Source organism: Fringilla coelebs (assembly GCF_963513975.1).
Source record: "Fringilla coelebs genome assembly, chromosome: 27".
Classification (NCBI taxonomy): domain Eukaryota; kingdom Metazoa; phylum Chordata; class Aves; order Passeriformes; family Fringillidae; genus Fringilla; species Fringilla coelebs.
Genome location: NC_140053.1, coordinates 4,014,544 through 4,038,054, shown reverse-complemented (window position 1 = coordinate 4,038,054; position 23,511 = coordinate 4,014,544). Strand labels below are relative to the sequence as shown.

Here is a 23,511-nt window from a genome sequence, read left to right as displayed (position 1 = left end):
CCGGGGTAGTGGACGAGATCTATACAAAGCTCTGCAGCTGTAAATGAAACTGTGGGATGTCTCAGCAGGCAGGGGGCTACAGTGCAGCAAAACCCAGAGCAGTGCCAAAGAAGCAGCAGGGGCCCAAAAATTGCAGCCCGGCTCCAAAGAGTGGAAGAAAGGCAGTTGGAGGATTCCAAGCACATGAACATATGTGAACAGTCCCTTGTTTACTGAGGTAGAGTGTAATCAAGGTCCCAGTGCAATGGCTACTCTCATGAGCAGAGCTCCGCTTACAGTAGAAGAAAGACAGCAGGAGGCAAAACCCTGAAGTGGTGACAAATTCTCCCCATAGCGTTGCAGACTCTCTCCCCTCTGAAAGCTGAGAGAGAAAGAGCTAGGGGCTGCACCCAACCCCGTCTCCCCAGTCCAAATATCTCAGCATCTCTGACCTCCTTTATAAACCCACAGATAAGAGATGTGCAGCCCGATGCACTCCTCTCCAAAGTTTGGCCACTACTTTTCTCTTTCTTAAGTACACAGGCATTAATGTTTCAGAGCAAGTTATGGGACAAAATTCCTTGAGGAAGAAGAATCAAAAGGAATGATTCTAAAAATGAAAAGCCTCTAAAAGGCATGGAGCAACCTTCAACTCTGATATCTGGATAGATCCAACGGTCCTATATCTCACACAGCAGAGCAACACCTGAATATGGGCTCCTCTGGTCCAAGAACCATTTGCTGGGGGCTCTCAGCCCTGTTCAGTCAGCACCAGGCTGCTGAGATGTAGAAGTGTAGCTGGCATTGGCCTGGAAAGGAGGAGCCTGTGTCCTACCCTGGCCACCAGCAATGTTCCAACAGAAGGGAATCCACTGAATGATAACAACCTGCTGAAGTGGGCAGGTTGCCTTGCTGTTTCTCCCTCTCCATAAAACAAGAAATGGAGAGTGCAGGAGGCAGAAGCTCATTTCAGTGCCAGTTCGCCGCCAGCCTGAAGCCGTGACCATTCAGCTGGAGATTCCATATAAAGTGCCATTCCTGATGGCAAAGGAAACATCTTTCTCTCTGAGATCATGAACACTCCAGGGAAGAGTCCTGCTGCTCTGACCTGCACATGCCCTCAGGAGGGTCACCCAAGCACAGAATGATGCACGTGTGCTCAAACACTCCAGCATGGAATATTCCAAAGATCTGTATGCTTACACAGAGTCAGCAAAGCGTCAAGAACAGGCAGAAAAGATGTGCAGTTCGGAGAATTCTGCTGACGAGATAATGGGGAAAAGTGTGGCAAAAAATTACTCAGGTATCCTTGACAAGGATCAGGCCCCAGACAACTCCTGGTATTCCCAGACGACCCACAGATAATGCACAGAAAGATGATGAGACAAATGAGGCCCACACAATTTTTCCCTGAGCACTGTTAAAGAAGGAAAAGGGTTGCACCCTCCCATAAGAGGGAGACCTGCATGCAACAGTGAGTGACCATCATGGAAAGATGGGAAAAGCAACAGAAAAGGATGTGTCATCAGCCCTCATATCGCAGTCCTTGGGCATGAGGGCAAAAAGCAGGAGACCGATGCCCATTTCCGGACAACTTGGACAAAACCAAACCCACAGGAATGACAGAGGAGAACATATTTGACACAGAGGTTGCTGCCAGCTGATGGTGTGAGCATTCTAAATGCACTCGGCATTATTTTTGCCCAGGAAATACTGGAATCTCTCATGGAAGCATTTAGAGAAATAACCTTTCATGTAGGAAACCCCACTGAATTAGCCAGGAAATGAAAAGGCAGCAGTGCAGGAAACCAGGACAGAACCCCTACCATTAGCTGGGATGGTGCACACTTGACATGAGCTGGTCAGAAAATTATGGCTTCCCCTGTGGGCCTGAGGCAATGCAGGACTGCTATAAAAGGCAGCCCAAGTCTCTGCTCTCTCATCCACTTCTCTCACCTCCTCCTCTTCAGGAATCAGGTGAGTGGGTAGCCCGTTCTTATCCTCATGTTGCAGCTGCTTCCAGATCAGCTCTTGCCTGGCTGGAGGTCTCAGCTGAGAGGGGCTGTCATAGAGCATTGATGGGAGCTGCTTGTGCTGGGAGAGGGCAGGGGAGAGAAGGTCTTGTGCAGAGAGAGAGAGGTTGGGACTTGGCTGAGGTGGCTCCTGGGCTTTGAGCTGGGCACTGCAATGTGGGCCAGGAGGTGCCTTGGCTGCAGGGTGCTTGGGTGCAGTGCTGCTTCTCACGTGTCCTCACTTTGTGCTTCTCCCTGCCTTCCATCCTAGGTGCACCTGTGACCCCAAGCCATGTCCTGCTGCAAGCCCTGTGACCCTTGCTGCCAGCCCTGCGGCCCCTGCCCGCTGGCCAGCAGCTGCAATGAGTGCTGTGTCAGGCAGTGCCAGAGCTCCCACGTTGTCATTGAGCCGCCTGCTGTGCTGGTGACCCTGCCCGGCCCCATCCTCAGCTCCTTCCCACAGAACACCGCCGTGGGATCCTCCACCTCTGCTGCTGTGGGCAACATCCTCAGCTGTGGCGGAGTGCCCATCAGCTCTGGGGGCTTTGACATCTCCTGCATCACCAACTGCTATGGTGGCAGCAGGTGCCGTCCCTGCTAAAGCTGCTGGCAATGTCTTCCAGCAAGGACGCCCAAGACTTCATAGCATGGTTTTGGGCAGAGCATAGAGCTCCAGAGAATTCTATTTAGAGCTTTGGATCATTGCTTCCTTGTTCTATTCTGCTCTCATTTTCTGTCCCTTCCTCCCCAAGGCGGTCTAGTGTCGACCTGCCATCCTTCCTACCTCTGCAGAGCACTGCAAGGAACACCACATGGGAGCTCCAGCTTAGTGGTTGCTCCTGGTGCTCTCTGTGAGCCATCTGCTTTTCTTCTTTCAACCTATTAAAATTGTGTTGCATTCAAACCTTGGTCTCTGAGTCGTCTCTAGTGCTCGGACAACTTTTCAAGTCTGCTCAGCAATAAGGTGGAGAAAGCAATGTTTGGGGATCGCTGCACTGGATTTTATTTTGTGCCCTTTGCCTTGGAGCTGATGAAGATCATCCTTGGCTACTCGGCAGCCAAAGGCCATCATGGAGAATTTGGCTCCAAAGGAGTAGGGATGGGATACAACAAAGCACTTGGACTGCCCACAACTTAGCTCTTCTTCTCCTTCCTTCATTCCCTGGCCTGGGGCTTGTGGCCAGCACTCCCGAGAACAAGGAGATGAGATCCAAACTTTTCACAGTCTCTCTGCTCTCGGCAGGGCCCAGCTGCTGCCCAGACAGGCAGGGCTGAGGAGACCGCACCTCCAGGCACAGCCAGCAGGGGCGCTGCAGGCTCCTGGCCGGGCAGGGCGCGTGCGATGATTCCCCCATGGCAGCAGAGGGCGCTGTGGCGGGAGCTTGGGGGTCACGCGGGAACGGCGGCTTGGCCGACACAAGAAGGGATGGAACAAAGGCTTGGCTTTACAAAGCCAAAGGGACTGCTGATCCCAACACCTGAGCTGGCCTGTCAAGAGCTGCAAGCCTGAATGGCAGGAATGAGTAAAAATCCCTGGGTAGTGGACAAGATCTACACAAAGCTCTGCAGCTGTAAATGGAACTGTGGGATGTCTCAGCAGGCAGGGGGCTACAGTGCAGCAAAACCCAGAGCAGTGCCAAAGAAGCAGCAGGGGCCATACAGTGGCAGACACGCTCCAAGCAGTGCAAGGAAAGGTGCAGTGGGGGTTCTGAGCACCTGAATATATGGTGAAAAGTCCCTCTTTTACTGAGGTAGAGTGTTAACAAGGTCCCACTGCAACACCTGCTCCTAGGAGCAGAGCTCTGTTCACAGTAGAAGAAAGGCAGCAGGAGGCAGAACCCTGAAGTGGTGACAAATGCTCCCCACAGTGCTGCAGTCTCTTTCCCCTCTGAAAGCTGAGAGAGAAAGAGAGCCAGGAGCTGCACCCAATCCCATTTCACCAGTACAAATATCTCAGCATCTCTGACTTCTAGTTGAAACCCTCTGATAGAAGACGTTCTGCCAGATGCCCTCCTCCCTAAAGCTTGGCCACTACTTTTCTCTTTCTTAAGTACACAGGCATTAATGTTTCAGAGCAAGTTATGGGACAAAATTCCTTGAGGAAGAAGAATCAAAAGGAATGATTCGAACCCTCAAAAGCCTCTAAAAGGGAGGGGGCAGCACTCAGTTATAATAGGTGGGTAGATCCAACTGTCCAATCTCACACATCAGAGCAACACCTGAATATGGGCTCCTCTGGTCCAAGAACCATTTGCTGGGGGGGTCTCAGCCCTGCTCAGTCAGCACCAGGCTGCTGAGATGTAGAAGTGTAGCTGGCATTGGCCTGGAAAGGAGGAGCCTGTGTCCCACCCTGGCCACCAGCAATGTTCCAACAGAAGGGAATCCACTGAATGATAACAACCTGCAGAAGTGGGCAGGTTGCCTTGCTCTCCCCCTCAATAAAACAAGAAATGGAGAGTGCAGGAGGCAGAAGCTCATTTCAGTGCCAGTTCGCCGCCAGCCTGAAGCCGTGACCATTCAGCTGGAGATTCCATATAAAGTGCCATTCCTGATGGCAAAGGAAACATCTTTCTCTCTGAGGTCATGAACACTCCAGGGAAGAGTCCTGCTGCTCTGACCTGCACATGCCCTCAGGAGGGTCACCCAAGCATAGAATGATGCACGTGTGCTCCAACACTCCAGCATGGAATATTCCAAAGATCTGTATGCTCACACAGAGTCAGCAAAACCACAAGAAAAGACAGAAAAGATGTGCAGCTCTGGGATCTCTGTTGATGAGATACAGGGGACAAGTGTGGCAGAAAATTACTCAGGTATCCTTGACAAGGATCAGGCCTCAAACAACTCCTGGTATTCCCAGAGGACCCACAGAGAGTGCACAGAAAGATGATGAGCCAAATGAGGCCCACACAATTTTTCCCTGAGCATTGTTAAAGAAGGAATAGGGTCTCACCCTCCCAGCAGATGCAGACCTGCGTGCAAGAGTGAGTGACCATCATGGAGAGAGGGGAAAAGCAAAAGAAAAGGATGTGTCATCAGCCCTCACATGGCAGTCCTTGGGCATGTGGGCAAGAAACACGAGACTGACGCCCGTTTCCGGATAACTTGGACAAAACCAAACCCACAGGAATGACAGAGGAGAACATATTTGTCCACAGAAGATGCGGCCAGCTGATGGTCTGAGCACTCTAAATGCACCCAGCATTGTTTTTGCCCAGGAAATACTGGAATCTCTCATGGCAGCATTTAGAGAAATAACCTTTCATGTAGGAAAGCACAGAGAATTAGCCAGGAAATGAAAAGGCAGCAGTGCAGGAAACCAGGACAGAACCCCTAACATTAGCGGGGATGGTGCACACGAAATGAGCTCGTCAGAAAATTATGACTTCCACTAAGGAGCCAAAGGGCCAAAGGCAATGCAGGACTGCTATAAAAGGCGGCCCAAGTCTCTGCTCTCTCATCCACTTCTCTCACCTCCTCCTCTTCAGGAATCAGGTGAGTGGGAAGCCCCTTCTCCTCCTCCTCCTGCTGCTACTGTTCCAAGAGCAGCTCTTGCATGGCTGGAGGTCTCAGCTGAGAGGGGCTACAAGAGCCCAGGGCTGGGAGCTGCTTGTGCTGGGAGAGGGCAGGGGAGAGAAGGTCTTGTGCAGACAGAGAGAGGCTGGGACTTGGCTGAGGTGGCTCCTGGGCTTTGAGCTGGGCACTGCAATGTGGGCCAGGAGGTGCCTTGGCTGCAGGCTGTTTGGGTGCAGTGCTGCTTCTCACGTGTCCTCACTTTGTGCTTCTCCCTTCCTTCCATCCTAGGTGCACCTGTGATCCCAAGCCATGTCCTGCTGCAAGCCCTGTGACTCTTGCTGCCAGCCCTGCGGCCCCTGCCCGCTGGCCAGCAGCTGCAATGAGTGCTGTGTCAGGCAGTGCCAGAGCTCCCACGTTGTCATTGAGCCGCCTGCTGTGCTGGTGACCCTGCCCGGCCCCATCCTCAGCTCCTCCCCACAGAACACCGCCGTGGGATCCTCCACCTCTGCTGCTGTGGGCAACATCCTCAGCTGTGGCGGAGTGCCCATCAGCTCTGGGGGCTTTGACATCTCCTGCATCACCAACTGCTATGGTGGCAGCAGGTGCCGTCCCTGCTAAAGCTGCTGATAGCATCCTCTGGAAACATTCTTGAAGACTTCAGAACCTGGCTCTGGCCAGATCATAGAGCTTTGGGATGTTTTCTTTACAGATTCATGGCATTGTGGCATTGTTTCCTTCTTTTACTTTTCTTTTTCTTTCCTTCACTCCCCATATCTTCTCAGGCCATCTTAGTGCAGATGTGTTGTCCTCCCTCCTTCCTTAGGACTGGCTGATAGACACCCTGCAGAAACTCCACTGCTCCTTAGTGGCTACTACTGGTGCTCTCTGTGAGCCACCCCCTTTTCTTCTTTCGACTCAATAAATACGTTTTGCATCCAAGCCTTGTCCTCCAAGTTTTCTTTCCTTCCGTGGCAACTCTTCCAGTCTTCTCAATATAAAAGGTGGAGAAGCAGAGGGTGGGAGTTCCTGCAGTTAATTTTATTTTTGCCCTTTTGTCTTGGAGCTGAGGAAAATGTACCTGGGTACTTCACAGTCAATGGCCATCAGGAGCGGTGAGGCTCTAAAGGGTCGCAGGAGGGGGTTGGTGTGTGAAATGATATGTCCAGCTCACCAAAGCACAGCTGAAATGCAAAGAGTAGATTTATTTCATTACCTCATTAACTCAAGGGTCCCAAGGCACACTGCCAGGCTGCAGAGACACGTAAGAGAGGAACAGGGGCACCATTAGGGTCAGTCCAATCCTGGTGGGTCACTGCCTGCCCCAGTATCTCAAGGGACCTCTTGCACATGCAGTTTATCACAATGCTGTGCTTTTAAGTTCTTTCAGTTTTTTGATCTCTCACTCTCCCAGCAGGAGGCTCAAGACTACATGTGAGAGATGCCTCCTAAGGTTCTGATAGCTTTTATACTATCTCGCAAAAGAGAAACAGGATAATCAGCAGTAAATATGTGAAGTTTCCCACATGGATGTTCTCAGCCTCCCCACCTACAAGGTCACTTTGTGCAAATCTATAACCCTGCTCTCCAAGTCTTTCAGTTTTAACCTTTTCCTCCCAACAGCTGGGAAACAGCAATGTGTGGAAACAGCCCACAACCTCATCCCTACCTTCTCCTCCCCTCCATTACCCAATCTAGGTCCACGGCCTGCACACATCAGCACCGGCAGATGAGGAACACATCTCAGTCTCATGGGGGCCCTCAGCTCTTGCAGTGCCCACCTCTGTCCTAAGTTGCAGTGCTGAGATATTTGAGAAGTTAGAATTGGAATCAGCCATACTCAGGATATGCTGTGGGAAGTGACTTTAGGCTGAGTTTGTGCAGAAGACTTATGGCTGCACTGTTAATTCACATTTCTGCCATGTATGGATAGATGTAATCTGTCCATCAATGCCTTCCCAACAGAAGCCTTTGACCAAACCTGTGCCCAAGAGGAACTGCAAGACAAAGGAACCTGCAAGACATGGACCCTGGTGAAGACAGGGCCTGTCAAGGACAGCCCACAGATCACAGAGGCATCAAAGGGTTTAGGTTAGACAATCTTGTCCCACCCACTGCCATGGGCAGGGACACCTTCCACCAGACCAGGCTGCTCAAAGCCCCGCTGTCACCAAAAACCGGGAAATAAACGCTCCAACCAATTTCCTGTGTCAGAAAGCTGACGTTACTCTATTAGAGAGCTGGATGCATGGGGATGTCTCCTCTAAGCATGCCCACTAACCTAACAGACCAGGCTGTATTCCAAAAATTAATATAGATTAACCACTTTTTTGAATACATGCACATATGTTAATTATGTCCATGGACTTGTTTGGATATGATTCCAGATCTTCTGATGAATCTTTTCTTTTTGAGAGTATCCTAAATATGTGGTCAGGTCCTAAAGTACTACTCCATCATTCTTCACTCTGACACACAAACCTTGTACTCAAAACTAGGATATTGGCTAATCCATATTAATCGCTGATACAAGTAAATGAGGAAGCATTAGGCCACATAAATCTCTGGTATTTGTACTAAGCACTGCCTGCTAAAAAACTAAGCAATTAACCAAGAATATAAGGATCATACACTAGGTGTTAAGGTCAAAAGAATTTTCCAACATCTTCTCCCACTGCTGTAAAAACTTCTTGAAGAAATAGAACTTGTTCCATAGAAAATCCCCAGCTTCTCTACCTTTTTCACTGAGCAGACTGGAAGTGTTGCCACAGAACAAAGTATGACTTGGAGGCCCAGGTTTGGATGCACAACATTAGTGAATCTAAGGAAGAAGTGGAGGTGGCTCACAGAAGGAACCAAGAGCAGCCACTAAGATGCAGTGGAGCTCCTGCAGGGTGTCCATCAGACTCATGTTGAGGGAGAGAGGGCAACACATCCCTGCTACACTGGCCTGTGGACACATAGAGAGCAGGAGGTAAGAAGGAGCAGAGTAGAAGACGGAAAGAACATCAAAAGCTCTGTCATGTCCCCTGATGTTGCAGTTATTAGGCAGGTGAGCAAGAGGCACAACAGCGGTACCCATTTCCTGACAACTTTGCCATGAACAATCCAATCAGAAATGACCCAAGTGAACATCACCTGACCACAAGGGATGCCACCAGCCCTTGATCAGAGCATTCTGCCTGTGCTGACATTTTCTGCCCCGGAAATCACTGACCATCTCATCACAGCAATTACAGAAGGAGACATTCATATAGGAAACCATATGGCAGAAGCTAGGAAATGAAAAGGCAGCAATGCAGGAAACATGTACATGGCCCCATTATTAGCTAGGATGGTTAGTATTTGCCATGAGCTGGTCACAAAATAACCACTTCCACAAAGGACCTCTGGGCCTGAGGCAAGGTAGGACTGCTATAAAAGGCAGCCCAAGTCTCCAGTCTCTCATCCATTTCTCTCACCTCCTCCTCTTCAGGAATCAGGTGAGTGCAAAGCCTCTTCTCCTCCTGCTGCTGCTGTTCCAAGAGCAGCTCTTGCCTGACGGGAGGTCTCAGCTGAGAGGGGCTACAAGAGCCCAGGGCTGGGAGCTGATGTGCTGGGAGAGGGCAGGGGAGAGAAGGTCTTGTGCAGACAGAGAGAGGCTGGGACTTAGCTGAGGTGGCTCCTGGGCTTTGAGCTGGGCACTGCAATGGGGGCTAGGAGGTGCCTTGGCTGCAGGGTGTTTGGGTGCAGTGCTGCTTCTCACGTGTCCTCACTTTGTGCTTCTCCCTTCCTTCCATCCTAGGTGCACCTGTGATCCCAAGCCATGTCCTGCTGCAAGCCCTGTGACCCTTGCTGCCAGCCCTGCGGCCCCTGCCCGCTGGCCAGCAGCTGCAATGAGTGCTGTGTCAGGCAGTGCCAGAGCTCCCACGTTGTCATTGAGCCGCCTGCTGTGCTGGTGACCCTGCCCGGCCCCATCCTCAGCTCCTCCCCACAGAACACCGCCGTGGGATCCTCCACCTCTGCTGCTGTGGGCAACATCCTCAGCTGTGGCGGAGTGCCCATCAGCTCTGGGGGCTTTGACATCTCCTGCATCACCAACTGCTATGGTGGCAGCAGGTGCCGTCCCTGCTAAATCTGCTGGCAACTTCCTCGGGCGAGAACCTCTACAACATCAGGACCTGGTTCTGGGAAGAAGATAGAGCTTTGGGACATTGAAATTAGAGTTTCAAACCGCTGTCCCTTTCTTCTCCTCTCTCCACTTCATCTCTTTCTTTTGCTATTTGTGTCTACCCAGACCAACATGGGAGAACTTGTTGCCCCTTCTCTTCCTCCAGCTTTAGAGTGGGCAGATGGACAACCTGCAGAAACTCTACTGCATCCTATTCGTCTTCCATGTGCTCTCTCTGGGGCACCTCCTTTTCTTCTTCAGACTTAATAAAGCTGATTTGCAACCAAGCCATGGCCTCCAAATCCTCCTTCTTTCCACGGCAAGTCTTCCAGTCAACTCAAGGGAAAAGCTGGAGACAGCAAGCGTCGGGCTCCCTGTAGTGAATTTTACTTCATGCCTTTTCTTTTGGAGCTGTCAAAATCTTCCCTGCCTAGCCCACAGAGAATGGTCTTCAGGGAAACCCTGTCTTTGAAGGGTCGCAGCAATAGAGATGGGAAACAAAATTCTGGGGACAGCCCACAACTTCACCTCTGCCTTCTCCTCCCATCATACGGTCTACAGGTCTGTGGTCAGCACAGACAGTCAAAGACAGATGAAGTATGCAACCCATACACTTCTTCATCACCTAGCAAGGCCTGGCTGCCTTCCAGACATGCGAGGCTGAGGTGAATCACAAGCTGATATCAATATCTGCTGTATTCAGGCTACGCAGTTGCAGTCCCCATTCCTGTGAACCAAACACCACATGGGCTACTGCCTGGATGGGCTCTTGGTCTTGCTTCAGGAAAGGCTTCTTCATTTTTGGGTTCTCTTTTTGGTTTTGTTCCATTGTCTCAGAGAGACTACAGGTAGCGGTTTTGAGCTGCCTGGAGGTGAATCACACAAGTGCTGCCTGTCACTGCAGGCAGCCATGCTCCAGCAAGCTGGTCAAGATGGATTAGCGCCCACTCCAGGAAAGAAGAATATGGAAACAGAGACTCTTTCATGGCACATTTTTCTTTTCTTCACCTTCTTTTCTCTTTTTCTTCACCTTTTGGTGAAGGTGGGATCTTGGCTTTGAAGGTAGTTACTTTGGATTTACAACTGTAGCCACTTGTAAAGACTGCATTTCACAATTAGAAGCTGTTTTGAAATGACCTTCAAAACTTTGCCAGCAGCGAAAAAGCGAGCAAGTTCCTGGGGTCAGACCCCCCTATGCTGCTGTGGGCAGACCTGTCCTTTCCCCTCCACCACAGGCACAGTGCAGAGCACAGCAGCAGCACCAGAGGAGCCCCAAGAATGGCCGGAGAAAGTGGCAGCAGTGCAGACCCCACATGAGCTGGCAAATCTTCATCAGCCACTAGAACTACTCTACAGGTTCTTGCCTCTCCCGGTAGGATTTACCGTTATCTTGTCCCTTTTTTCCCAGGACCGCATCATCACCTGCCATCTTGGAAAGAAAGGGTGTGATGCCGTCTTCCCCTTGTTCCTCAAGCCATGCAGACACCTTGGGAAGGATATTTCTGGAATTTCATGTCTCTCTTAGTTCCCATGGGTGTTTTGAGGTTCAGCAATTTTGTACCTAGCAGTAATTTACCGTTATTTTTTGCCTGTTCTGTTCATTAGTAAACTGTTATTTTTTTCACTTATATATACTTATATTTTGTTCTTTATTGGTGGAAAGAGGTTGATTGAAATTAAGGGAAGATTATTCATTATAGATTGCCCAGCTCTTTAAATTATCTCAAACAAAGACAACCCCCATCAGTGAAATTTTAAAAACCTTCTCTGTTCCATTTTCTTTGGGACAATTGCAAATTTTCCCTTGTAACTTAAGCAGTTCTATAGCAGTGAGATAATATTGCTGTGTACTCTGCCTCCTGAAAAATGAATTTTGTCTTTACAAGCAGGCAGAGCCTGGGGTGATGGGAAGTGAAGGAGGGTTGGCTTTGCTGACTCAAGGAGTAAAGCTATACCAGACTCAGGGAGTCCTGCCTCCCTCTCCGCCTCCTCAGTTTTTACAGGTGGGTGGAGTTAAGGGTGCAGGGAGGGTTTGGTTTTGCTGCATTAAACTCACAAGGGCTGAGGTCTATGACATCATGTTTAGGGAGGTCCACCTTTTCCTCAGGGCTGAAAAACTCTAATTAATTCTTCACACCTTCCCCAACAGTGTTAATTTGCAACTCCAAAGCTCTTTGGCTTTGGACAAGTCTGTTTAACTGGTTTTTCAGGTTTTGGGCTAGCTTCTTCCGGGCATTCCATTGCCAATCTGCCCTGAGGTGGGCTATTGTTTCAGCCCCCAAGGCTATTTGCAACTCAATCAGATCTTTCTGTTGTTGCTCCACAACATACTTCTCTTTGAATTCAGCCTCCACTGTAATGGATACCAGGTCGTCTCCCTTGTTGGGGTTCCCCCCCATCTTTTGCCAAAGTTCAAGTTTTTTCGGCAACTAACTGTAGATTTTGCCAATTTTCCTTAGCCCACATCGCGCTTTCTGAAGTTGTACAACGTTTATAAGCTTTTAGCAGTTCTATTAGTGGATGTGAGAAACAAGGTTTACTCTTTAAAATTTTTAAAAGTTTAGTAAGGAATAAAAGGGACAGTACCCAGCGCTGCAGTGCTTGGCAAACTGCCAGGAGCAGCCCTTTAGCTTAAAACAATTTTCTTACACACTTTTTCATTACTTTGGTTAAATGCATATTCATGAGGATTATACATATTTGAACATTCCTGTGGGTTAACATATTCCAGGAATTGTTTTGCTTGGCTCAACTTTTGACTTGTCTTCATGCCATCCTGTAGATAAAATTCATATATTTAATTTCTTCTTGACAATCTGTTCCATTGCTTGACACTTTCTGATAACCTGGAAAGTCAGTATTAAATCTCTCCTTGCATTTTTCTCATGATGTTTATTCTCCTGGTTCTTTTCACTGTTATCATTCAGATAAGATACTCCACAAGTACATTGAACCAATGTAGCTCTTAACATAAATAAAGGCATTTAACATCAACACATAGATTGTTTAAATACTTTGCAAAAGCCTAAACTATATATAAGCTACATACTGCATACAAAAACCAGGGTCCATCATCTTTAACTGATACTCTTGGGCACTGGTTTGGTCAAAAGGGAAGACGATGTTCAGGTAACATCCATCCATAAGTGGAAGAAATGGGAACCTTTAGTGAAGCAGTAAGTCATTTGCACAAACTCAACCAAAAGTCATTTACCACTTCGTACCCTGAGTATGGCTGATACCAATCCCAACTTGTGAATTGTCTTAGCCCTGCATTGTCTGGACAGCAGCTTTGCCTGCCTGTACTGAGGGAATGCATCTCACCTGCCTGTGCTTCTGTTTGCACACCATGGAGCCTCCATCAAGTAAGGGAGTGGTGGAGAAGGAAGAGATGAGGTTGTGGGCTGGTCCCAGGAATTGTTTTTCCCTTCCCCATTCCTGCCACCCTTTAGAGGGAGTCTCCCAGCCTTTGGCTGCTGGGAAGCTATGGGTGACTTAGTCAGCTCCAAGGGAAAAGGCACAAAGGAAAATCTACTACAGGGAATCCCACCATTTTCCTTCTCCAGCTATTTTCCCTGAGCAGGTTGAAAGAGTTGTTACAGAACGAAGGAGGACTCAGAGGCACAAACATAAATGCAAAAAAGCTTTATTGAGTGTAGAGAAAAAAATGCTCAGAGTGGCTCAGAGAGGGCACCAGGAGCAGCCACTAAGATGCAGTGGAGGTGTCTCTCTGCTTGCCTGAAAGAGGGAGGGGATGGCAGTAGGTGTCCACTAGATTGGCTTGAGGAGACATGGACAGCAAAGAAAAGAGCAAAAAGAGACAGAAGAATGGGACAACAGCTTGAAATTCAAATTACAATGTCCCAAAGCTCTATCTCCTGACCAAGACCAGGTGCTGAGGTCATGGAGGTTCTTCCCCAAGGATGCTGCCAGCAGCTTTAGCAGGGACGGCACCTGCTGCCACCGTAGCGGTTGGTGATGCAGGAGAGGTCAAAGCCACCAGAGTTGATGGGCACTCCATCACAGCTGAGGATGCTGCCAACAGCAGCAGAGGTAGAGGATCCCACCACAGTGTTCTGTGGGAAGGAGCTGAGGATGGGGCCGGGCAGGGTCACCACCACGGGAGAGGGCTCAATGACGACGTGGGAGTCCTGGCACTGCCTGACACAGCACTCATTGCAGCTGTTGGCCAGAGGAGTGGGGCCACAGGACTGGCCACAGGGGTTGCAGGGCTGGCAGCAGGACATGGCTTGAGGTCACAGGTACACCTAGGATGGAAGGCAGGGAGAAGCAAAAAGTGGGGACATGTGAGAAGCAGCACTGCACCCAAACACCCTGCAGCCAAGGCACCTCCTGGCCCACACTGCAGTGCCCAGCTCAAAGCCCAGGAGCCACCTCAGCCAAGTCCCAGCCTCTCTCTGTCTGCACAAGACCTTCTCTCCCCTGCCCTCTCCCAGCACAAGCAGCTCCCAGCCCTGCACTATGACAGCCCCTCTCAGCTGAGACCTCCAGCCAGGGAAGAGCTGCTCTTGAAGCAGGAAGAGGAGAAGAGGCTTTGCACTCACCTGATTCCTGAGGAAGTGGAGGTGAGAGAAGTGGATGAGAGAGCAGAGACTTGGGCTGCCTTTTATAGCAGTCCTACCTTGCCTCAGGCCCAGAGGCACATTAGTAGAAGCCATAATTTTCTGACCAGCTCATGTCAAATGCAAACTATCCCAGCTAATAATGGGGCTGTGTCCTGTTTTCCTGCACTGCTGCCTTTTCATTTCCTAGTGCATTCCACGTGCTTTCTTTTATGCAAACTTCTGTAAGTGTCAAGATGAGTGGTTCAAGAACTTTAGGGCAGAAAGACATCGGCACAGGTACAATGCTCAGATCAAGGGCTGGCAGCATCCCCTGTGGGCAGGTGATGTGAACCTGTTTCGTGCCTGTGGATTTGTTTATGGCAAAGTTGTCAGGAAAGGGGCACCATTCTTGTGTTTCTCACCTTCATGCCCAAGGTCTCCATTGTTTCGGCACATGACAGAGCTTCAGGTTGCTGTTTTCTTCTTCCACTTTTCTCTTTCTTTTGTTGCCTTTATCTCCTTGGCCTAGTCTAGTGAGGACATGTTGCCCTCCACCCTTCCACAGGAGAGGCTGATGAACAACCTGCAGGATCTCCATTGCATCTTAGTGCCTGCCCCTCATATTCCCTGTAGGAACTATTCCAGTGTGCTCAGGAAAATAGATAGAGGAAGAAGAGGATGGGAGTGCCTGCAGGATTTTACTTTGTGTCCTTTCCCCTGGAGCTGATGAAGACATCCCCTGCTACTCTACAGCCAATGGTGATTGGACCACCAATCCAAAATATACTGGTAGTGGAGACAGAAAACAACAGTGCCTGGGAACAGTTCACAGCTTCATCTCCTCCTTTTCCTCTGTTCTGTTGCCTGGTGTACATGGCCAGCACACAGGGACAGATATGTACCTCATGGCTAAAGGGCCCAGCTGCTGTTGTTATATTCAGTTCTCAGATATTTCACAAGTTGGAATTGGTATCAAGCATGCTCAAGCTATGCAAGTGTTGTGGTTTGACACTTGGCACCCAGAAGAGTCGCTCACTCACCCTCCCCTGCTACAGTGGGGCAGTGGAGAGGGAAAAAAATATAACAAAGCATTTATGAGTGAGATAAAAATGAGGAGAAAACACTTCAAGGGCAAAACAGGCTCAACTTAAAGTTTCAGAGTGACTTTATTACTACCGTAATCAGAGGAGGATAATGAGAAGAAAAATAATCCCTTTATACACTTTTTTTCCCCCTCAGACCCTCCCTCCTTCCTACTGACAGCACAGGGAGATAGGGCATGGGGGTTTTTGGGTCACTTCATCATTGAGATTTTCTTCTGCTGCTCCTGGAGAGGAGTCCTTCCTGTGTGAGGCCATGGGGCCCCTTCCATGGGAGACAATTCTCTGTGAACTTCTCCGGCATGGGTCCACTCTCATGAGCAGCAGCCCTACCACACCAGCTGCAATGGGAGCCCTCCCATGGGCAGACAGTCCTCCCAAAACTGCTGCAGTATGGGTCTGTCTTTCCACAGGGTGCACTTCTCCAAGGACAGACTGCTCCAGCCTGGAAGCAGCGCCCCTCTCTCTACCATTGGATCACAGCCTCCTCCAGGCATCCACCCACTCTGGCAAGGGCACCTTCGCCATGAGCTGAGGGTGGATCTCTGCATTCCCTGTGGATCCCCATGGGCTGCGGGTGGATCTCTGCATCCCCCATGGATTCATGGGCTGTAGATGGATCTCTGCCTCCCGTGGGGATTCCCATGGGCTGCGGGTGGATCTCTGCATCCCCCATGGATCCATGGGCTGTGGGTGGATCTCTGCCTCCCGTGGGGATCCCCACAGGCTGCGGGTGGATCTCTGCATCCCCTATGGATTCACAGGCTGTGGGTGGATCTCTGCATTCCCTGTGGATCCCCATGGCTGCAGTGGCACAGCTGCTTCACCATGGTCATCACCACAGCCTGCAGAGGAATCTTGGCTCTGGCACCTGGAGCACCTCCTGCCCCTCCTTCTCTGCTGACCTTGGTGTTGCCATGTTGTTTCCCTTGCATGTTGTCACCTCCTCCTCCTCCCTATGAGGAGAAAAACTGTGTGACTTTGTTTTGATTTTCTTCTTAAATATGTCATCACAGAGGCATTACTGACCTCTCTCATTGGCCCAGTCTTGGCCAGCAGCATGTTGATCTTCAGAGCCGCTAGTGATTGGCTCTTCCTATGTCCAGGAACCAAGGCTTCATCTGCTCATAGTGAGACCCAAGCACTCAAATCATCTCCAGGTCCTCTTCACTCTGTGTGACCCCTCCACTGTCATCCTTTGTGCCTGACCCATGAGCCAGTTGTTCACCCATCACACAATGTATTTATCTAGCTGTGTCCTGAATATTTTGTCCAGAAGGATTCTGTGAGAAATAGTATCAAAAACTTCAGAGAATTGAATAAAAGATTGCACCAGTTGGCTACCATTCATCAGCTAGGTGGGTTACCTTGTTGTGAAAGGAAATAGATTTGACAAGCAGGGCTTTCCTCTCATGAACTCACACTGTTTGTGAAAAATTACTGCCTTGTTAATCATGTTTTTGAATTCCTCCTAGAATTATCTTCTCACTAATTTGACCAGAGATTTTGCTACAAGCCTAGGCTTAACACACGTGTGCTCACACATGTCCTCATGGAACAAACAAAAAAATGTGCATTCAAATAAGGTCAGGAAACGTCATTAGCTGAGATCTGTGTTGTGAAAACGCAGTATGTCCCCTCACAGCAGAGTCCTTGGGCACGTGGGAAAGAAGTACAATAGCAGTGACCACTTTCTGACAACTTTGTCACCACCAAGACCACAGGAATGACAGAGGTAAACATCACCTGCCCACAGGGGATGCCAATAGCAATTAATCTGAGACTTCTGCCTGTGCTGACGTCTTTGTGCCTTGGAAATCATTGATGCTCTCATCTTGACACTTACAGAAAGAGATCTTCATAGAGGAAAGCACGCGGAATTAGGCAGGAAATGAAAAGGCAGCAGTGCAGGAAAACAGGACACAGCCCCATTATTAGCTGGGATAGTTTGCATTTGACATGAGCTGGTCAGAAAATTATGGTTTCCACTAAGGTGTCTCTGGGCCTGAGGCAGGGCAGGACTGCTATAAAAGGCAGCCCAAATCTCTGCTCTCTCATCCACTTCTCTCACCTCCTCCTCTTCAGGAATCAGGTGAGTGCAAAGCCTCTTCTCCTCTTCCTGCTTCCAGATCAGCCCTTGCCTGGCTGGAGGTCTCAGCTGAGAGGGGCTATAGGAACCCAGGGCTGGGAGCTGCTTGTGCTGGGAGAGGGCAGAGGAGAGAAGGTCTTGTGCAGACAGAGAGAGGCTGGGACTTGGCTGAGGTGGCTCCTGGGCTTTGAGCTGGGCACTGCAATGTGGGCCAGGAGGTGCCTTGACTGCAGGGTGTTTGGTGGTAGCACTGGTTCTCATGTGTCCTCACATTCTGCTTCTGCCTTCCTTCCATCCTAGGTGTACCTGTGACCTCAAGCCATGTCCTGCTGCCAGCCCTGCAACCCCTGTGGCCAGTCCTGTGGCCCCACTCCTCTGGCCAACAGCTGCAATGAGTGCTGTGTCAGGCAGTGCCAGGACTCCCACGTGGCCATCCAGCCCTCGCCCGTGGTGGTGACCCTGCCTGGCCCCATCCTCAGCTCCTTCCCACAGAACACCGCCGTGGGATCCTCCACCTCTGCTGCTGTTGGCAACATCCTCAGCTGTGGCGGAGTGCCCATCAACTCTGGTGGCTTTGACCTCTCCTGCATCACCAACTGCTATGGTGGCAGCAGGTGCCGTCCCTGCTAAAGCTGCCTAAAGTCTTTAGGCAAGAATCTCCAAGACCTCAGAAGCTGGATCTGGGCAGGAGATAGAGCTTTAAGACATGGTATCTCGTGTCTGAGCCTTTGCTCCCTTCAACTTTTTTTTTGTCTTTCCCTTGCTCTCCATGTCTCCTCAGGCCAGCCTATGGGGACGTGTTGCCCTCCCTCCCTCTTTCGGGCAGGCAGATGCACACCCTGAAGGAACTCCACTGCATCTTAGTGGCTGCTCCTGGTGCTGTCTGTGAGCCACCTCTGTTTCTACCTTACATTCATTAAAGTTGTTTTGCATCCAAGCCTTTGCCTCTATGTTGTCCTTCTTTCTGTGGCAACTGTTCCAGTCTGCTCAGGGTAGAAGGTGGATGGGCAGAGCGTCAGTCTCCCTGTAGTGGATTTTTCTTTCTGCTTTTTCCATTGGAGTTGATGAAGAAAATCCCTGGCTATTCCACAGCCAATGGCCAACAGAGAAAAGATAGCTCCAAAGGGTGACAGGAAAGGGGAAGGGAAACAGCAATGTCTGTGAGACCAGCCCACGGCTCATCTCTTCCTTCTCCTCCCCTGTATTACCCAGTCTAGGGCCCATGAGCAGCACGTGTGGTCAAAGACAGATGAGACAGGTACCTCAAAGAGTCCTTCAGCACCTGGCAGGACCCAGATGCTATCCAGACATGCAGGGCTGAGGTGATGCAGAAGATGGGATCAGCATCTGCCAATCAAGTTACATAGGCCATGGGGTCCCACCCTTATGGTGTAGAAAGCACTCAAAATTCATAAATGCTCACAGTCAAAAGGAATGGCAAAAGTCAGAGGGTCTGCATAAAAAAAAGAATGTCTTATTAGTAAATCACACAGTTAGTGTGGATCTTGGCATGTTATAGCAGTCCCAGGCCCACTATATAAGCACATGGCAGTGGGTTTTTGATTAAGTAGCTTGGTGAAAAAGAAGAGATAAATTAAAGAGGGAGAGATTAATTAATGAGAGACAGACATAAAGAAATGGAGGGAAAGATAGAGATAAAGAGAGAACCAGAGAGAAAAAAAAGTCCTGGTACCAGCATCCACCCAATGGGTGAGATGTCAGTTCTGGTACCAGCATCCATCCACCTGTGCTAGTCCAGTCCATTGGATGTCCAAGGTCCTGAGGGCAGTGCCCAGATTTGGGGGGATATCTTTTCATGGATAGGTTTGTCTGCCCCAATTATAGGTTTCTTGCTTTGTATGCAAATGAGTGTTCATACACAGTCTGTTCTTTCAGACTTTTCTGGAAACGGGTCACAAGTTTCAGGGGTCTTTGGTGACCTTGATACCTCCCCTACAGCCCATGTGCACTTGGTGGCCTCATTAATCTCCTTGTATTTTCCCATGTTTTGCTTCTATTCAGGAACTACAGCAAGGTTGGTTGTTCCAGGAAAGTGCTGTTCTACCTTTGCGTGGCCCCTTCTCCAGTCACATTCTGTTTTTTCTCCCAGCATCTTCAGAAACTCCTGAAGGCACAGCTGGGCTCAAAGTAACAGCTCAGGCATACAATGCCCCCATGGATCTTGTTTGGCTCCCCCCATGCTTTTCCTGCCATGGCACAGACACCATCTGTGTCCATCTCACTGAGCACTGAAGTAGGAGCACAGAAGAAGAGGGATTCCTGTGCATGTCTCAAAGCCAAAGCCTGATGGCTGTGCAGCCACCTTAGGGTTCTTGCTAAGAAGCTGTGAGAACAAATGGGATGTGGCTGGACAAGGGGCCATGTGGAGGCAGGACAGCACTGTTCTGAGACAAATGGCTTTGTTCTGCCTGGATACTCCATCAGTTGAATCAATGCTCGAGCCAGGACTGATGACCTGTCTTCCTTCCTTCCTTCTTCCCACCTTCCTTCCCTCCTTCCTTCCCTCCTTCCTTCCCTCCTTCCCTCCTTCCCTCCCTCCTTCCCTCCTTCCTCCCTCCCTCCCTCCCTCCCTCCCTCCCTCCCTCCCTCCCTCCCTTCCTTCCTTCCTTCCTTCCTTCCTTCCTTCCTTCCTTCCTTCCTTCCTTCCTTCCTTCCTTCCTTCCTTCCTTCCTTCCTTCCTTCCTTCCTTCCTTCCTTCCTTCCTTCCTTCCTTCCTTCCTTCCTTCCTTCCTTCCTTCCTTCCTTCCTTCCTTCCTTCCTTCCTTCCTTCCTTCCTTCCTTCCTTCCTTCCTTCCTTCCTCCCTCCCTCCCTCCCTCCCTCCCTCCCTCCCTCCCTCCCTCCCTCCCTCCCTCCCTCCCTCCCTCCCTCCCTCCCTCCCTCCCTCTCATTTAATGTGTCTCTCTTGCTTCTCTTTCAGTCTACCATATAATGACAATTGTCTCTGTTTAAAAGACAGGCGTCTGCCAAGGGAGGCAAGAACCTTCAGGGAATGGAAAATATTACACCCTTCCCTCCAAATTATTATAACTTTGAAATTACAGGGTTGTCAGACAAAGATGTGGGAAAAGGAACAGCAGTTCTTTACTAGAACATATATAACAAGGCAAACCAACAACAACACCAGCAGCAGCACCCAACAGAAGCGCACACCCGGTCCCGGGCTCTCCCTTTGCTGCAGTTCCGGGCACAGCCAGCAGGGGCGCTGCTGGCTCCCGGCCGGGCAGGGCGGGTGCGGTGATTGCCCCGCGCCAGCAGGGGGCGCTGTGGCGCGAGCTCGGCTCCCTCATGAGGCGATGGCGGCTGAGGCGGTGGAGGAGAGGGGAGGCGGCTCCCTTGGCAAAACTGACGGGGAGCAGCCGGTCTCAGTGCCCCTGCGGGTGGTGAAATGTGCTGTAGGAGGAACCTCCGAGTGGCAAGCTGGAACAACAGAGGTGAGCAGGCTTTTGGAGGCAAACAAAGTGTTGCAAAAAACCCTGAAGCCATGGCAGGAGCAGCGGATGTCCAGGCGGAGATGGGGTGTAGAATTAAAATGTGGCAAAAATCACCAGAGCAGGGGCAGAAAACAGCTGATCTGGGCAGCCCAAAAGGAGAGAGAAGGTGGGGAGGCAGGTTCTCAGGTCTCCCATGTGATGTCCTGGGGATGGCAGCGGCATCAGGACTCCTGCAAGCAGCCAGGAGATGCAACTTCCAGAGACAGGGAGCACACTGGGGTCCCAGGCTTTTCCTGAGGAACCCAAGCAGATGGTGAGGGTCCCTTCCAGTGAGATCAGTGTAGGAAATGTCCCAGTGCAACAGCCGCTGTTGTGAGCAGAGATTCACCCATGGTAAGGAGAAGCAGTGAAGGACAAAACTCTGCAGTGGCATCAGATTCTCCCCACAGCAGCAGTCCAGCACAAAGACCACAACCGTCTCCCCTCTGATCCCCCAAGAGAGAAAGTGAGAGAAGGCTGAGCTCAGGCCCTGACCCCCAGCCAAGTCCCATAGTGTCTCTGCACTTCCTAAGAGAAAACCTCCCTAGCCACCAAGCTCACTCCCCAGCTAAGGGACTGCCGCCAACTGCACCCTTCCCCCTCCTCCCCATCCCAGCCACATCTTTTCTCTACGAAGTATCATTGTTCCTATATCTTAGGCAACAAATGGGAGAAAAATTCCCTAGGAGAAAGAAAAAAAAATGGAAAAATCCTAACCTCCAACAATGGTGCACTACCCTGTTTTTACAGTGGAAGATAATTTACACCTATTTCCATGCCAAGTGTGTTATTTGTAATAAAGTCATTTTTATTATTCAACTCAACTGCTTTTTAAGAGAAAGAACAGCGGTACTCTGAGTGGGAGAAGGTACTTTTGTCATTACTTCAAGCTGTTATACACCTTGAGCAATTAAGGGGTAACCTGTCTAAGCCAGCTCTGCTGAGACTTGTACTCTTTTATCTTTCCAGGAACATTACTGGGAATTGTGCCAGCACATCCCACTGAAGATTGAGTTACTTATCAAAGAACTGCTTATCATCTTTGTAGGAGCAATCATTGCCAGCAGGAACCAAATTTGGTCAACACAACAACAAGCTCAACCCACAGGTTGAAACCCTGGCTTCTTTTGTTTATGTTAATCAATATGGTAACCATATGCATTCTGCACTACACCCACTTCTCTCCTGTGGGTGCAATTTACTGGAGCAGCAATTACAGAGGAAGGTGGCATTCAAAAGGTAAGCTGGGATAATACAAAAGGGAATTTCACTCCTGGCAACTAGATAATAGTAGCAACTCTTAATTTTCCTTTATGACCTCTCTAATCGTAAGCCACAGTTTTTGTTGTAACAGTGCATGGTGCTTCAGTATATACCATATACAAAATCATTGTGTCAGGATTAAATCCCAATGGAGATGGGCCTGATGGAATGGATATGCTTGTGTGAGAACCCCATGTGAGTCTGTATTTGCAGACAACATTATTGTACATACAAGTACCCTAATATTTGTGCTTGTAACTTTGTTGACATTACTGGATGTGATTTCAGTTATTTAGCTCCTCTTATATCTTACCAATTGTTATGATTTAATTATGCATTGACTTTAGAGCAGCAGCCTATTCCTACTGAATTAACTTCACTTGGATGTGAAAAATGCTATTGAAGGAAGCTCGAGAAAAGGGACAGAAAATTGATTACCATTCATCCTGATGTAGAAAAATCCACAGGGTGATGGAGCAACCAAAGAAGGACAGGGAACACAACTGTTGGGACATTTTATTTAGATGATCACCAAGAGCAACTGAAGCTCTTAATAAAATGTTGTATGCTGTGACTGTCCTTCTGATGTTAACTTTTCTGTCTTTTATTTTCATAATCAGATTGTATATTAAAATGTGGGGGATTATAAAGAAATTAACCCCCAAATTCAGAGATCGCTTATGTAGCTTTCTCCGTTTCTCTCTTTCTCTACTTCTCCTTCTTCAGTCCAAGTCCATATGGATGTTTGAGCTACAGGTGGTGCAGAAGCCCAGAGGATGTGTCTCAAACACCAGTAACAGCCAGGGACCCAACCAAGGACTGTTGGCAAGAAGGCACTATGAGAAACAGGCTGTGGCTGGAGAAGACGCCATACAGAGGTAGGCAACCAATTTTTGCAACAAACATCCTTGTTTTTTCTCCTGGAGAAAAGCACAGCACAGTGCAGTACAAACACAGGAATGAGGTCACAAAGTGAGCATGGACTGTCAACCAAAGGACAGCAGTGGGCACTGGTTTCATCAAAGGCCTCATCCAGGAAAAACACAAATTACATACATTCACACAGGTAAGAAATATTACAAATTAATAATAAAGCCATGAGACATTTCCACAAATTCAGCTGAAATTCATTTACCACTGCACTAGCCTGAGTATGGCTGATAGGAAAATTGTGAGTTACCTTAGCCCTGCATGTCTGGGTTACCAGCTGAGTCCTGCCTGTGCTGAGGGAGTGTATCTCATCTACCAACACTCCTGTGTGCAGGCCATGGACTGCAGACCAGGTAATGGAGGGGACGAGAAGGAAGAAGTGAGGTTATAGGCTGTCCCCAAACACTGCTGTTTCCCA

General features: G+C 49.4%; 2 protein-coding genes across 2 annotated transcripts; one reads left to right on the top strand and one right to left on the bottom strand.

Annotated features, from left to right (window-relative positions):
* Window positions 1–13,592: 13,592 nt before the first annotated feature.
* Window positions 13,593–13,901, bottom strand: LOC311163365 (feather keratin Cos1-1/Cos1-3/Cos2-1-like; the record flags this gene model as incomplete). Its single annotated transcript, XM_084222195.1, has 1 exon — window positions 13,593–13,901. One exon carries the CDS (start codon window positions 13,899–13,901, stop codon window positions 13,593–13,595), a length of 309 nt encoding a protein of 102 aa, XP_084078321.1.
* Window positions 13,902–17,729: 3,828 nt separating this feature from the next.
* On the top strand, window positions 17,730–18,038 carry LOC311163366 (feather keratin Cos1-2-like; the record flags this gene model as incomplete). Its single annotated transcript, XM_084222196.1, has 1 exon — window positions 17,730–18,038. The coding sequence occupies one exon, from the start codon at window positions 17,730–17,732 to the stop codon at window positions 18,036–18,038; it is 309 nt and encodes a 102-aa protein (XP_084078322.1).
* Window positions 18,039–23,511: the final 5,473 nt, after the last annotated feature.